Source organism: Corvus hawaiiensis, chromosome 1, assembly GCF_020740725.1.
Source record: "Corvus hawaiiensis isolate bCorHaw1 chromosome 1, bCorHaw1.pri.cur, whole genome shotgun sequence".
NCBI lineage: Eukaryota > Metazoa > Chordata > Aves > Passeriformes > Corvidae > Corvus > Corvus hawaiiensis.
In genome coordinates, this window is record NC_063213.1 from 22,134,535 (window position 1) to 22,151,086 (window position 16,552).

At 36.6% G+C, this 16,552-nt stretch overlaps 1 protein-coding gene across 3 annotated transcripts in view; it reads left to right on the forward strand.

Annotated features, from left to right (window-relative positions):
- SLC9A3 (solute carrier family 9 member A3) overlaps positions 1-16,552 on the forward strand; it is a 57,320-nt gene that overhangs the window by 22,400 nt on the left and 18,368 nt on the right. For all 3 annotated transcript variants that reach the window (XM_048296109.1, XM_048296117.1, XM_048296100.1), the window contains exons 2-8: positions 3,391-3,693; positions 8,407-8,567; positions 10,604-10,682; positions 11,454-11,631; positions 12,502-12,722; positions 14,632-14,834; positions 15,642-15,731. In XM_048296109.1, the coding sequence (XP_048152066.1) occupies positions 3,391-3,693; positions 8,407-8,567; positions 10,604-10,682; positions 11,454-11,631; positions 12,502-12,722; positions 14,632-14,834; positions 15,642-15,731 (1,235 nt within the window). The remainder of the gene's footprint in view (positions 1-3,390; positions 3,694-8,406; positions 8,568-10,603; positions 10,683-11,453; positions 11,632-12,501; positions 12,723-14,631; positions 14,835-15,641; positions 15,732-16,552) is intronic.

Genomic DNA, 16,552 nt, shown 5'->3' on the forward strand with positions numbered 1-16,552 from the left:
TATATTAATGTACTTTTCCTTATTAACAGCAGTGAAAGTAGACAATTTCATCTCTGGGTCCATCACAGAGTAGTTTATCTGAGCAGCACTTCATGCTATCCTTCCTGATAGATGAAATTTCTTTCACATCAGAATCAAAGTAAACTTCTTATCCATTAGGAGTTTACAAACTTTGCTGGATTGTATTTTGCTCCTCAGTCAGGTGAGACACCTAGTCATGCTAGACATTTAGATGTGATTAAAGCTTCCAATTCTACTTTGTCATGGGGGGCACAATTCATTTTGTAGAACAGTTTTTGGATCTCTTCTAGACAAGTAAGGTAAACTTTATGAAATGGAAGTGCTATCATTATGTGAATTTGTAATACAGTCATAATGTATTGGGGACATTACTTCAGAATAATGAATTGTAAAAATAAACATTAAGGAGTGAATTTGGAATTAATCTATCTCTACCAATTTCTACAAATATAATAACTACTCATAATGTTCAATCTTGATTAAATATATTTTATACACATAGCCAGAAAAAAAAAAATTCAGTCAGTGTAGGGGCAAATATGAACTCAAACATTAATCTAAGTTCCAATTTAATCTCTGTCCGAAGCTGTTTTATTGAACTTCATCAGTTGTGGTATTTTCCTTTTGCATATGTCTATGTTTATAGACATGTTTCTGTTAATCATATGGCTTTCTATCTGCCTGAAGAGTTAGCTAGGCAGTAATCTTAAAACAAATACAGTCTGGTTTTCAGATTTTGCTTGGGCCAAATATAAAAATGAAAAGAGGCTTCTCTAGAGCCCGTTTATGCAATAACTTTCCTGTCCATGGCCTGCATGCTTTAACAGAGTAGAAGAATTTATTGCTGATAGTATTAAAATCTCGTACAGATAATCAGTGGGTTGGAGTTAAAGGGGACAGAGACAGATAAAACAGAACTGATTCACTGGGAGAATGAGACTTTTAGGAGGAGACAATGTTATAACCAAAATCAGATTGATTTCCCAGCATTCAAAACTGGTTATGATTGTAAAGGGGAGAATTCTACAGAATATTAATTTTTAGCTGGACATTGTTTTTTTTCCAAATGGCTAGTTCTGAAAAGTCTTCACAGGTTTATTTTAAATTTTTAACTTTAACTTCTTGTAGGCATGGCTTATCTGCTAACATAAGAGTAGGAAAAACAGACTTTGGTTGGTAAGACTAGCTCAGCAACATTCATTTTTAGGGATAAAGAGATAATCCCTTCTCTGTGAGGTGATAAATTAGTTGATAATTCACTGACTGGAAATTCAAGGAATCAAGAATGACTAGTAGGAAAGACTTTTGAGAAGCTAAATGCCACAATTTGTGCACATGGAATAGTAGCTAGTTTATTTATCTTAATTTAATTTCCTCTCTCTTCTTCTCTTTTAACGCAAGCCCAAGGGATTTTATAACAAAGAGAGGAAACTAACTGAGAAAACCCAGAGTGTTTGTTTTTGTAAAGTGTTATTCATCTCTTGATTACATGACACAGATGACATAGAAAACTGCTGTGGTTTAGTCTGCTTCACTGAATGCAGTTTGTTTTCATGTCTGATTGCTTTTGTATTAATCCCACTTTTTAGCTGTGTTCTAACATGTTTTCAAGCCTTGTCTGCAAACTCTCAGGAATGTCTACATTCATGCTCATTATTGGCATAGAGGCTATGGTCACTTTTCCTTTCATGTTTTCTATTCTGATGAGACCATGAAGGTTCTGTAGCTTAAGGAACCACATTATTGTGGGGCTGCTGTAATGATGGATGGGGCTTCTAACATTGCCTATGTAGATGCAGCCAAGGCAAAAGCTGACAGTTCAGGAGTGTGGCCCTTAAAACACTCTAAAAGGTAACTAGTAAATGTTTGACTAGGACAAATACTTGGATGGGAAGAAAAACAATGGTCTTTCAGTAAACTAACCGGGTCTAAGATCTCTGCATGGTCATAGGAAATATTCTTCCACTATGGCTTAAGAGTCTGGAATTCTTAATGAACCCATCAGTTCTTGTCCAAGCTAGTTTTGAGCTAAATTGTGTTGGCATTGTAACAGCTTCAACACAGCTGATGTTCAAACCAGGAGAAACTTGGTGGCTTTTACTAAAATTTTCTTCCTGAAGTGAAACTCACATTTTCAACACAAAGCTGTGCAAGTAAAGGCACAAGTATTGGGTCAGTTTCACAAAGTACCAGGGTTCAGGCCATCTGGGACACATCATTACTTAAGATAAACTGAAGGACAAGCTCACAGAAATCCCAAGAAAGTCAGTTAAACCACCCATGCTTACTTATTATCAAACACTTCACCTCTTCCTCCTATTTTTTGTTCCATCTTTCTTTGTAGACTTGACTTCTCTCTGTTCTTCTCTCTGTTTTTTTATTTTCTTTTATCTGATACCTAACAAATGCACTATAAATATAGGTTGCCACACGTATTTGCAGTCTTAGTTGTGTTTCTGTCACTCTGTTTTTTCTGTCTGGTTGTGCCATCTCTCTGTCTCTTTAGATTCGCTCATGGCACTCAGTAATTTTCCCTCCTTCTAATTATTGGCTAGTTTAATAGTTTGATCACACCATACCATTACATGTTTTGCTATCATAGATGCCATATATAGTTTGTCTTTAATAACAGATTTTACAGACTATTGTAACATACAAATTTTATGGTACCTTATACAAAAGAAAGCAGCCTGTTGCAGAACCATTCTCCACAAACACATATTTGAAAGAATCACTAAAGCCTCCATTCCTTCAGAAAGCCTCTGAATTGCGAGAAATCCTTATTAGGGATTTTTTGAAGGAAAGGCTCAAAAGGGATCTCCCATGATATAAGCTTCATTCTGTTCCTGCTGCAGGCTACATTATCAGAATATTCTTCATAAATTTGTTGTCTTGAAACTAGTTCTTCTTTCAGCATCCTTCTCACATTTTCCAATAAGCCTGTTAGTAAACTGATTATTTTTAAAGACAATTATTAGGAGGCTGGATGTGTATTTTTAGATACCGAAATAAACCATAATGCTATACATTTCCAGGACTTCCCCCATTTCTTTTCAGTCTTGCACTTAGTGCTTTGCACAGAACACCACCTTTTCCTAAACAGATCTTGTTAAGAGAAGATAATCCAAGGAAGGATATAAATGTCATGGAATATTGGCTTCATGTAAGTTAAAACATGCTGGATAAAATCTGAAGATTGACCTTTTTTTATTATTCTATAAGTGCCTGTATCCCATGCATCAGACTGTGGTCTGATCACAATGAGAGCAAAAAGTTTGTGTGGAGTCAAAACTGCCAATTAACAACAGTTGTTGCTCAAATTGTTTCTCCATTTCACTTCTGATTAACTATTTTCCTGTTTCCTTGCAGTTTTCCACTTGTCCCACAAAGTCACTCGGGTGGTTCCAGAAAGTGCTCTGCTGATTGTCCTCGGTCTTTTCCTCGGTGGCATTGTATGGGCAGCAGATCACATTGCCTCCTTCTCCCTGACACCAACCGTATTTTTCTTCTATTTACTGCCCCCCATTGTTTTGGATGCTGGATATTTTATGCCAAATAGGTTGTTCTTTGGAAATCTTGGCTCCATCCTTTTGTATGCTGTCATTGGGACAGTCTGGAATGCTGCCACAACCGGTTTATCTCTCTATGGTGTCTATCTGACAGGAGTAATGGGTAAGTTTGATCTATGAAGGCACAGTTATGAATGCCACTGTATATGCTGTTAGATGGGTGTAAGTTACAATTTAACAACTCTTTCCACCACAAAAATTCAATTTTAATGGGAGCAGTTTGTAATACCTTTGTCAAATTTAAGAATGACCTGAAAAATCTTACCTAAGGAAAGCAAAAAAGCTACTTGAATCCATGTCTCTTATATTGTCCTGCTCTAAACACGTGCGTACACTCTCAGGATAAAGCTCAGGATTCCTACTGCTAATGGACATTCGGACAAAAATACACACTGAAGGGCTGAATTCTTTCTGCTGTGATAGAAACCTTAAAAGTTACCGTGAAATGAAACTGTCTTCCTGAAGTCAGCTTTAGTATTATGTGTTATATTTATTATTATTTAATTTTTATTGTTATTTAGTATTAAATATAGCGTTGTTAATGTATTTAATGTTATTTAATGTAATTGTTATTTTATAATAAGTGTTATTTAGTATTAAGTGGCTACTGGGCGGGTATATATGCATGACCCATCTACACATCTCTTTTGCATCTTCTTAGTCTGGAAATTTTAACTGAAGATTTAGAAGTTTTACAGAACAAAGTAGCAGATGTCTTACTAAAAAAAAAAAGAAAAAAAGAAAAAAAGAAGCCATTTTAAAGGGAGCAGTCCAAATGGGCTTGAAAGGGAGGGTGACGCACAACTTCCTATGCCACAAATCCAAAAAGTGAGGGTTTCCAATTGCTTGTGCTTTTCCCAGAGAAGCTGTGGATGCCCCATCCCTGGAAGTGTTCAAGGCCATGTTGGATGGGGCTCTGAGCAACCTGATCTAGTGGAAGGTGTCCCAGGTAGTGGAACTGGAGGGTGTAAGAGGTCCCCTCCAGCACAAACCATTCTATGACTCTAAGACACACTCTGTCTTAATTACACTGTGATATAAGGGCACAGGGCTGCTGGAAGAGGCACAGAACAGCGGTACTTAATCTCTACAGACTTTCATTTAAGACTCATGTTATGCAATTGCAGATGTTTGTAATACAGACAACTACGATAGATACATTTTAGATATTTACCTCATTATAATTCTTATTTTAGAAGCAACAACATTTTCTTTAGAAGACACAAAGGTGACAGCTCATATGCAAACACCCTTGACTTTTATAGGTAGATAAGAGGTTTACTGTGCTTTAAACAATATATTTCATCCACAATATCGCATTTATAATTAAAATAAGGTTTTCAGGAAGAATATATATGACAGGGATATTGCTACTGCAGATTGGAAAAGGATTTCTTTATTTAAATATCCAAGATGCTTGGAACAATTTAAAAAATATGACCAAAAATATTTTTTGAAAATCCTGTTCTGGGAAATAAAATGTATAATAATTACTTTAAAAAATATGTTGCTATAAGTCATTTAAGTGAAAGGATTCATTCATGCATTACAACATGTGAAGTGGAAAAGTTGACTGTTTAAAAAAAAAAATTATTTTAGGTGAAAAAATCACCTAAATTATTCTTCTCAATCTGTAAACAACTCTTGACTAACTGCAAAAGCTGGATTTGATGGTTACATTTTCTGCTTCATCAGTATGCAAATTTTTAGTGACAGTGTATACTAGACCTCTGAGCTTACAGCTACACAGGAGAATCATCCCCTACCACAGGTCACAGCTAAAGCTCTACAAGAGAAATATGGGGATGTTAATAAAGGCAAACAATAAACTGGCATGTCTGGAGAACTCGAATGTTTAGAAAGTGCATTATTGGTATACTGTGGGGACCTGTCTTTGCCATGAAGACCTAGTACAGTTCTAGTTTCAGCTGTGAAAAAGGCCAGACAAGGCTGTCCCTGATTCAAACTATGTCATTCTCCAGCAAAGCTGAGCAGGAGTCTAAAATATCTACATGACACAGACTTACTAATCCACTAAATCAGTTGTGTTGACCTCCAAGAGGTCAACAAGATCTAACCATCACACTTTGAGAAAAACCTTGCCGTTGTTACTTGCTGAAGATAGGAGAATGCTGATATACTCAGTTTCTAGAAGAGTTCATAGTACCTTCTGGTTGAAGTTCTACGGCATATTTTTGTTTCTATTCCACTTGTTCTACAACTGAAGTGAATAATGCTAAAAGTAATGCCATTAAAATGTAGAAATGTAAATCCACTACAGACTAAGATGAGCTAATACCAAATGATTTCTAGCTTCACCATTTGATGGGCCTGTAGTATTGTCCATCAGAATAAGAGTGCATAATCCAAACTGGATTGCATAGCTTTCCTACATAAATAAAGTTAAAAGCAGCTCTTTGTTGGCATTCAAGACCATTGCAGATATTATAATTTGCAGAAGGAAAATGGAGAAAGTGATAATGACGAAGAAATCCTTCCTTAGAAGTGAAATAAAAATATTAGCACATTAATTGTTTAACCATCAACCATATCAGTCTGCTTCCACAGAATAGGAAGAATTATGTAATACTAGATCTTCCAGGCTGATTGCAGTGAACTGTTCACTGTCTGCTGGAGAACTAACACATATAGTATTGTGGTTGTGACTAATGCTTAGAACAGGTTTTCCTGTACAATCTAGGTCACAGCTGCAATATGCTCAGTGTGTCTAAAAGTCTTAAACTGGGCCCAGTGAGCTTATCTTGACCAGGTGTCACTGATGAGCTGGAAGAAGCCATGGTACCAATTGAAAATAACTTCTGTTATTAGTCTAAATGAAAGTCTGATTTAGAAACTCCAGGCCTCTTGACAGCTTTGTAGGAATTATAGATGTGTCCTAATCTCCCCATAAATACTTACATACTAGCTTTGCAAATCTTCAAAGAATGTACCAATGATTATAATTGCTAACACATAAAAGATAAGCAATCTCAGTGAGCCAATTTATTTTCAGACCTTGTGTTCTATTATACCCTGATATCTGATAGTTACTGTCATTGGGCTTGTTCCTTCCTTAGGCCTGCCTGAGAAGGGCAACATTTGGTGGAACCGTTGCTTAGATTTAGGTTCAAGGCTGCTCTCACAATTCTTGGCACAGACTTAAGGTCACTGCCTCAACCCCACACTCATGCTAAAACAGATAGTCTGAGTCCTTGTTCACAGCCCAATATGTCCAAGTGTGAACAAGACTATTTATATTCTTGAAAAAATAAGGTAGTTATATGTCTGTGCAAACTATGAATTTCTGTTTTCAGGGCTGTACCAAGATCCCTGCAAACTATATAGAAAACCTTGTTGATATTCTGATTGGCATATAGCAGCTAAGAGAATATATATATCTGCAGCTCCACCAGATTACTGGGCTTTGTCACATATAACAGGGTGTTGTCCACTCATCTCTCTGACTACCCATATAAGTATCCTTTTCTTGAGTAAATAAGCCTGTGCCATTTTGTATAAAAAATATTTGGAATCTGATTTTTGTTTCAATTACATTCTAAGCACATTTTAAATTTGGAAAATTATATTCCAGAGTTCTTTCTAGAGGAGTGGCCATATTGTTCTGGAAGTACCTTACAGGCACTATTGATCTTGTGGCTACAGCTATGGACTGTTATTGTCTGACTCATGCTTCCAAACCATTTAATTAGATGAATTTCTTCTTTACCTGTAGAAATCATGCCTGATAATTCTAGGCATGGGGCTCTGCATTGTGTTTTAATGAATGAATTCTCAACCTGTTCTTTGCTCTTCCTCATATAATTTTTGGCACCATCACTTCTTAATGAACCTTGTTTCCTCCTCCATCCATTAACAAACAGAATGGGAATTTTACTGATCAGAAATCTTTTCCCCAGAAAAAATGACTGGGTTACCACTCTTGATTTCATGAAGAAGATAGATTTTGCAAGGTATTTAGGAAGTTGAGCAAAGCATTTTTTGTGGGTCTGTCTTTTCTGATACTTTTAAAATGACAGTGAATGTTTGTCTTGGTCTGTTTGCATAACTGAACAAAATAACCTTAATAACTAAAAGAAGGTTAAAAAAAAATACTGGGTTACACTGTCACCAGAGTTTTGTAGTTTAAAAACTTTTGAAATCATTGCCAAAATTCCTAAGGGGCTACAACACAAATATGTTAAGGTACATTTTGGTCCTTCATCTATTTTTATGGTCCACTTGCAGACAATTTAACAGCCTCATGGATCCTAATTTGGGAACAAGTGGCTTAACCACATCTATCAGTGAGTAAGGAGGCTGCAATTGGTGTTCAGCTGCACTGAGTTCAGTTAAACACTGCTGTAGCAGTTCTTAGTGACCAAAACTCAAATTTGACCTGTGATACGAAATATTTTGGAACATTTACTGCAGAAGTCCTGGTAGGGTCCTCTTAACATCTTGTGAGTTCTCTGTTATCCTGGGATAATTTAGTCAACTTAGACAAACCATACCACACACAAATAGAAAGCCAGTTTAAATCTGGAACTGTCTTGCCACAAGAACAGGCCAGTACTGGTCCTGCTCCCAGAAACAACTTTGATCCACATGGGCCAATGCTGAATCTAACAAAATTTGTAGGATACAACATGACTCAGTGCAGAATGTTTTAAAGTAGTCATTTTAACACACTTTCCAGTTGATACCTTGACATCTTTATTTTCCAGTATTTGGCATTATCTCTAATATCCCAGTCTGTCATTACTATTGATAATACAGAGATGATTCTGCTTATAATTTGTTTGCTTTGGTTTTGAAGGTAAACTGAACTCTGGGCTGCTGGACTTCCTCCTCTTTGGCAGCTTAATTGCCGCTGTGGATCCTGTAGCTGTTCTGGCAGTGTTTGAAGAAGTCCATGTCAATGAAGTTCTGTTCATCATTGTTTTTGGAGAATCACTTCTGAATGATGCTGTAACTGTGGTCAGTAAATTATATATCCCAAAGTCACCCAAACTCTAGGGGATTTCTTCTGAAGTGCATTTTCCCCTTTAAAGAAACACTTTACTCTCTGAGTGTATCTACTCATGGGCTATTTAGAGTAGTCATGGTGTTTTCTGTCTTGCTTACAAACACTGTATTGGGAAGATTAGATGTTGGAGCATGAAAGCTATTTGGAGCTGGTAAGTGACACAAAACACACAGTCCTGGGTTGGACACTTCAAATGAAGTTTCAGGGGTGCATATTGTATTTGCCTTTGGTGTTTAAGTAGGGCTTTCATGACTTAATGAAATTAGTTCCAGGGATTTTAAGCCTTCTTTTGCTGTTATTTTTTAATGCACATACTCTTTATTTATGTTATGCCCGTAATTTATATGCATACCTCAGCCAGTGAGAGAGAGAGAATACTCTTCAAAGTGTTTATGCCTGCTCCCTCAGTTTTACTTTGATCAGATGTTTATCAAGCAGATATATAACAAAGAGCCAATTTGAAAAAAAATTGTGTGACATTTTAGAAAGTTTCTGGTTTGCTGCTTTTTTTTTTTTTTTGCAAACATTTTTTTAATTGAGAAAGTCTTTAATAGACTTAAAAGAATCCTAGATTTCTACTGATATTTTTATTTCGATTGAAACAACTTTTCTTTTCACACAATTTTTTTTTTCCCAGAATAAAACAGCCAATAGTTTTGTAGTGCCGTGCTAGTGGTCAGGGACCAGGAAATCCTAAGGCAGAAAGATGCTATGCAACCAAGTTCTGTGCAGCTTCAGTTCACTTTTGCATCATTTCCTCTTCCTGCTTCTGCCTGTCTGCAAGGGAGGGTAAGAAATGTTCATTAGGCTCAGTGACGTAACTTTTTGTAGCCAAGGAAGCAAGGCACTGCAAAGTCACTAGCAGCAGCCTAACTGTTCACATGAGTTTGGAAATGACTGTATGGCTTCCAGAGAAACCTAATTGCCCTTGGATATCAGTATCATTAATACTTTTGGGGTATTGCCAGAAACAAATATTAAAATAAACTTCTGGTGAACTCAAGTATCAACATCCCTGGCTTTGAGAAGGAAAGGAGTTTTTTTTACTGTGAAATGAACACAAACAGTCTACAAATAAAAGAAAGTTTGATTGTTCATTGAAGAAAAACAGAAGAGCAAGTATGATCCGGAATTAGAAAGCTCAGCCTCTGAGGAAATTTGAAACAGTGGAGTTACTACCTTGAGAAAGGAAAGACTTGAAGACAGAAAAAGTGGATGGTATAGCATTCTTTAAACATAAATATGTAAAAGACTACTGTTACAGAAAAAAAGTAACCTGTATACTGTGACTGGGTGAGTACAATAAGAATTATCAAGTTTACCTGCAACAAGGAAAGCTGAGAAAGCCATAGTAAAGTTCTTCTCCACCACTGGAGGAAATAAGAGCAGATTAAATTGGCATGTGCCAAAAATGATGCTCTGTATCACACAATTTATGTATATATAAACCTCCTTAGGCACAGGTATGGATAAGGTGAATTCTTTACTTTCAGCTCTGTTACTGTTAGTCAGTTATTTTAAAAGTTTTAGCACAATTATTATATTCTCTTTTATGTTCAACTTATATATGTTCAACATATTTCAATTCAGTATCTTATTATTATCATCTTATTATTGTCTTATTAAGTATCTTATTTATCTTATACATGTGATTAAATGAATCTTTCAAAGACCTGTATTTTACAGCGAGAAGTGCTTTAGAAAACACATCTATATGTAACAATGCTTCCTATACATAGGGAACATACTGAAGTAAGAAAGGTAATGTTGTGAGGTGTTTGTTTGTCTTTTTCTAAATTTTTGTTTCTTCTTAGGCCACCGCATTTCTTTTGAGAAAATATAAAATCCGCAAAATCTTCTCCCTCCAGACAGAATTTCCCTCAGTCAAACACAGTTTCAGACTTCATAATGTTGAGGCCCCTAAGGAGATTATTTTAATTGGCTCAATTCAGGAGCAATTATTAAATTAGTCTACTTTTCCTTCCAGGTGCTGTACAACGTGTTTGAATCTTTTGTTGCAATAGGCGCACCGAATGTGACGGGGATTGAATGTCTCAAAGGCATAGGTGCGTAGAAGTGAATTCTGTATCACACAATTTATGTATATATGCAGTATTTTAAACAAAATATTATTATTATGCTATTGGCAACTGTTATTTTTCAGCCCTTTCCATTATTACTCATATTCACACACTTGTATGGCACAGACAAATGTCTTAAGAAAATAAGTAAATATTCCTGAGTATTTGGGAAATGTTATCACATCTCTTTTCTTCTGAGGAAACTCAAAATATCGTTTCCTTGTATTTAATAGCATTTCCTTAGTTTCAGCCTGTGCTCTCCCTGCATTCCAGGAAAGTCGAGATTGCATACGGGCGTTCTCACTCCTTATCACTGAAAACCATCAAGTAATGTTTGCCAGTAACTATCAAGAAATTCTGCCTAAAACTTTAGTCACTATTTCCCATTCCAAGCATTACATGAAACTAAATTATCTTTTGAATAAATGTTTTAATAGTGACTTTGTCATATTCTACAATATGCTTTTTGTAAAAACATTTGTTTACAGCACATGGAAAAAAACAGTACACAGAAATGTAGTGGGGTTTGAATAAAAGTAAAATGGTGAGGCTTAACAGAAGTAGCCTTATTTTTCTAAAGAATGATACATTCACATACCAAGTGTTCAAAAGCCTTGAGCCTAGAAATGAATTTTGACATGTCCTCCAAAATTTTCTCTGATTTACTGGCCATTTGCTGTTCTCTCTCTGGAAGAGAACTAGTTCAAACCATTATATTTCTACAGTTTAAGCTGTGTTAGGTGTTTTATTTTTCAGTGTCATTCTTTGTGGTGAGCCTCGGTGGGACACTGGTTGGCATTTTCTTTGCATTCCTGCTCTCATTGGTCAGTCGTTTTACCAAACACGTGAGGATCATTGAACCTGGATTTGTGTTCATCATTTCGTACCTGTCCTACCTCACAGCAGAGATGCTTTCTCTTTCTGCTATCTTAGCGTAAGTCTCCTTTTATTACTGCCTATGAAGGGGATGAGAAGGGAATATGGTTTTTAAAAACATTGAAAGGAAAACCTAACTTATATGGGAACCACTATAGAATATGACACTCATTAAGTTTATGGTGGATAATACTATGTCCACACTGCACTAGATTATAGTGTGCAAATACTGTCATTCAGCCTTGAAAAGGAATGCAAGTTTTCCAGTATCTGCTGTGTAACATGAGAACTCCTTTGCGAAATACAGACATGATTCTTTCCTCTCTGTTACTAATAATACTTCAAACTTAGCAGTTGTCCATTTCTACTGACAACTCTCCCTATAATTTGTAACTAAAGCAATATTTTTCTAAGGCACCATGTGAATGTCACTATTGTCTGTTCTCTCGCTCAGTCTTGGCTGGCCATTAAGGTTTGCCTAAATGTTGCCTGTTTTGCCTTGAGTACCTCTGTGGTCTTTTTTCTCTTAGTATCCATCAATTCCTGGTACACCTTTCTTCTCAGTTTTGCTTGTCATGTTTGTAGATGTTTGTATTCAAGGTCTGAAAATCTTTCTGCAAACAGATCATTAGTTTAAGATAATGTCTAATGGAAACGAGATTTAAAACTTTGCATTGAAAGCAGTATGTAATCTGAAGAGAATTAAAGTCTGTTATGTTCTAATGAAATGCTGTCTTCAGACCTCTTGAGGTCATATCAGCATGTATGTTCGAGATATGCTTTTTACCTAGGGTAGACTCCATAAGTGCTCCTGAGTGTATCTTTTCTTAGGAATTAATGGTGGGGTTTTATCCCTTTGTGACAGACAGATGGAAATAACATTTAATGCTGCAACAGATATTTTCTGAACAATTGCTTCTTTTTCTAGGATAACCTTCTGTGGCATTTGCTGTCAGAAATATGTCAAGGCTAACATATCTGAACAGTCTTCAACAACTGTAAGATATACCATGAAAATGATGGCCAGTGGAGCAGAAACTATTATCTTCATGTTCCTGGGTATTTCAGCTGTGGATCCAGCTATCTGGACTTGGAATACAGCTTTTATTCTGTTGACTCTGGTCTTCATCTCAGTATATAGAGTTATTGGTAAGGGGGTGAACTTCCTGTTCGTTCATTGTACTGCTGTTGCAATCGCATATTCTTAAGCCCTCTCCCCACAAAAATATTTGGAGTTCTAGGTTTGCTTCTTTTAAAACATTCTATTTGTTTTTGTTGAATTTATTGCTGGGTTTGGGTTAGAGTAGTGGAGTAAGCTCTACAGTAAGTTCCATCATATGCTGAAAACATAGCAGGATTTAATTTTTGATGATGTGTGAGGTTATGAGTAGCCCAGCAGTTAACATGGATCATTCAGTGGCTAACCTTTGTTGACCCAGCAAATGGTATTGGCAAAATCTCCCAGTAAAATGGACTTTGTTCTTTAACTTGCAGCCTAACAAAAGATGCGACTCCTGTCAGCCATATCTTTCCTTCAGCTCTTTCAATTTGGCACTAAAGAGATTGTCTTAAGCTAATGTTATGGTTGACTCGAGGTTTTAGACACACAATGATATCAGACCATACATAATTACACTGCAGGTTCTCTGGCTTAAGAAATAATTCTCAGGGACTGATGAAAATCTGAGTAAATAAGTCTGTGGCAGGTAGGGATCACCTATTGCCAATTCATGGGGTTTATATAAGTTTGCAAACATTTCAAAATACCGTGATTTGCCCAGCTACATAATTCTGATGTAGTTTTGCTAAAATCACAAAAAAGGTGTAGAATGAAGTACTTGTAGAGAGTAACACATATGGCAATTTGGTGTATGTACATACACCTGGGAGTAAGTTAAACTAGTTTATTTGTCTGTTTATCTCTACTTATATTCAAATAACAGGTCACGCACCTATCTAGCTGGCAGTTTTCCTAGATTCTGTGTTCTTATTCTGTCTAGAAGCTCCTGAGCTGAATGAAGTGCCTAGCTCCTTGTCCTCCTTTTCTAAACAGTCTGCAAGGATTGTTCATTTAGCTGCCTCTCAGTAACTGCTAATGTGCCTGAGGTGTTTAAAAGAGTTTTCCATGTCTTGTCTTTGACACTTTTTGTATTCCTGGAATGAGTGGTTAATAATCCTGTAATAGACGTGATCAAGTAAATAGTAAATATTCAGCAATAACAGTAAGCACCCACTAAAGTAACTGATCTTAGAAATTGACAAATTACTTAATACCTGATGATATTGGGCCTTACATAATTGCAGCTCTCATACCTTGGAAGAGTCAGATTGGTGGCATTTCCAAGGTCCACTCCAGAGGAGGCCGTTCTTACAGTGACAAGACACTCTTCTCTTGGCACGAGTTTGAAGTTCTCTAAAAAGAGAAGTATCTGTTTTGTACTGGTTAACAGCCCTGGCCTGCTGCAGTGGCACACACATGCTGTGCCAGTTGCAGGAGTGGTGAAGCTGTTTTCCCTCTCTATGCTGGGAGTTCTGGGATACATTGAGACAGCTAGAGCTTTAGATCTCCTGCAGCAGACAGCATCTCACCTGTAGGTCTGAAGACAGTGGCATAACTAGACAACCTTTCATAAGTCAATGACTTAAATGTCATTTTCATTGATTTGCAAAGGGTACCACACAAACTCCCAAAATCAGTGCTGTTTCAACCTGTTTCTGTTAACTGACCCTGTGCATATCACTGGTTACAGTGCTGGAAAATCTACTCTTTCTCGACGAATTTTGAAGGTCAGCACATGGCAGAACTTTCCCTGGAGTGCCTGTGCCAGAGGGCATCACTCTCAGAAAAGCTGCTGGCTCACAGAAGCAGCTTCACCTAATTCCTTTGGCTCAATGTAATGAAAAGGCACAAAGTGGGCAACATAGTGATTGAGAGGGGGAAGTAGATGGTGTAGATTGGCATAAAGGCAGTCTGGTGGCACCATTTCTGTTACACACAGTCGGGATATTGACGTTCCATAAGGTTATTTCTAGACATGCTGACATTTGCTTGTTACAGGTGTCATTATACAGACGTGGATTCTTAACCGCTACAGAACTGTCCAGTTGGAGATAATAGACCAGGTGGTGATGTCTTATGGTGGACTACGTGGAGCCGTTGCTTTTGCTCTTGTTGCACTTCTGGATAAGAACAAAGTGAAAGAGAGAAACCTGTTCGTCAGCACAACTATTATTGTTGTGTTTTTTACTGTTATTTTCCAGGTAACTTAACTTCTTAAGCACGCTTTTTTCAAGGAGAAGGAGTCCCCCAAAAGTACTGAATGCTTAAAGCAGTTCTCAGCTGAAGGTTGCATATTGATTCACTGAACCGAAAGCATAATTGAATTTGTAATTTTAGTAACAAAGATCCTATTTTATGTTTTCATATGGGACCACATGGGGCAAAACACAATTTCCTCTGTGCTAAAAATTGTTCAGTCTTAGCTGCTTGGTATTAATAGTGCCAAGTTAATATCTGATTAAACATCCTTCACCTCATGTGAATAACTATAGGGAACAGTGCTTTTAATGGGCAGATGCAGTCATTAAGCCGATCTACCTGAGCCTCAGTCCTTGTTTTAAAATATAGCAGTAAGCAGTGGGACAAGAAAGTATTTAACATCCAAACAAAATAGCATTTTCTGGATGAAAACCAGTAATTTATATGAAAGTATGTCAATAGACACCAGCTTGCAATTTTTTCTGAAATGTGTTACAGGAAGCTTAATTGTGTTCACAAACTCCTGAAACGTGGGGAAAATACCCCATTCAATGGCATAGGAAATACTTCTACTCTTCCACTACCTTATTTTTCCTATAGATTATATATTTTTCCACTGTTGTCTTTTCAAACCTTTGTAACAGAAGCTGAGGGTACTGCATTATTTTATTTTCTAGAAGGAATAAAAATCAACTGAGAAAGTATGAGAACCACCATATAACACACAAATATGCTTTATTTCTGTTTCACTGGCTGAAGGAAAGTCTAAGAAAACTTCCAAGTATTTATTGTCATGTTTCAATCCTTAGGGACTGACTATCAAACCTTTGGTACAGTGGCTGAAAGTGAAGAAAACTGAACACAGAGAACCAAAACTGAATGAGAAACTTCATGGCAGAGTAAGATATTTTAAAAAAAACCCCATGGTATCTTTTGGATTTTTAGAGCACCTTAAGAGAAAACAAAATTGTTAGTGAAAATGTATTTTTTTGGATGGGAGCGGGCTATCAAATTTCAAGAGCAAAATCCTTCAAACATTTCAAAAGTTATTTTTAAGTTGCTGTTTGGTTTGAGTCCTGTGAGAGGGTATTCATATGAAAGATCTGGTCTTTTACTTGAGAATTCAATGGGGCTGGGAGTCCTGGGGGAAGAGCACAAATGGAATATGCTTCTTTCTCTTCATCTAAAAGAAGAGAATGATTGATGAATGCTAGGGCAAAGCATGTCCAAGTAAACTTATTTTTTCCTTCTTAAAAACTGTTAATTTTTGGAAAAGGTATGAAAGCAGGTTTTGTAGCCTGCTTTCAAGAAAGATAGATAGTTCGATAGATAGATATCAAGAAAGATAGTTCGTTGCCCAGTACAGAATAATTATAAAATGAAATTGCGGATTAATGACAACAGTTTTAATTCAGTGTGAATGTTGGGTGTCCCTGGATTTCTTTACCCTTTTAGAATATTTTGAAACAAAGTCTCTTCTAATTCACTTTCACACCACATTATAAAGTTTTCATTCAGTAAAAGAACACATAAATTTTCAATATAAATATAGGTTAAAGGATGGAAGACTATATGACATTACGGAGTCATCAAGGTTGGAAGAGACCTTCAAGAACATCTAGTCCAACCATCAATCCAGCACCACCATAGTCAGCCCTAAACCCTATCCCCAAGTGCCACATCCAGACAGCTCTTGACTTCCAGAGACAGTGACTCCACC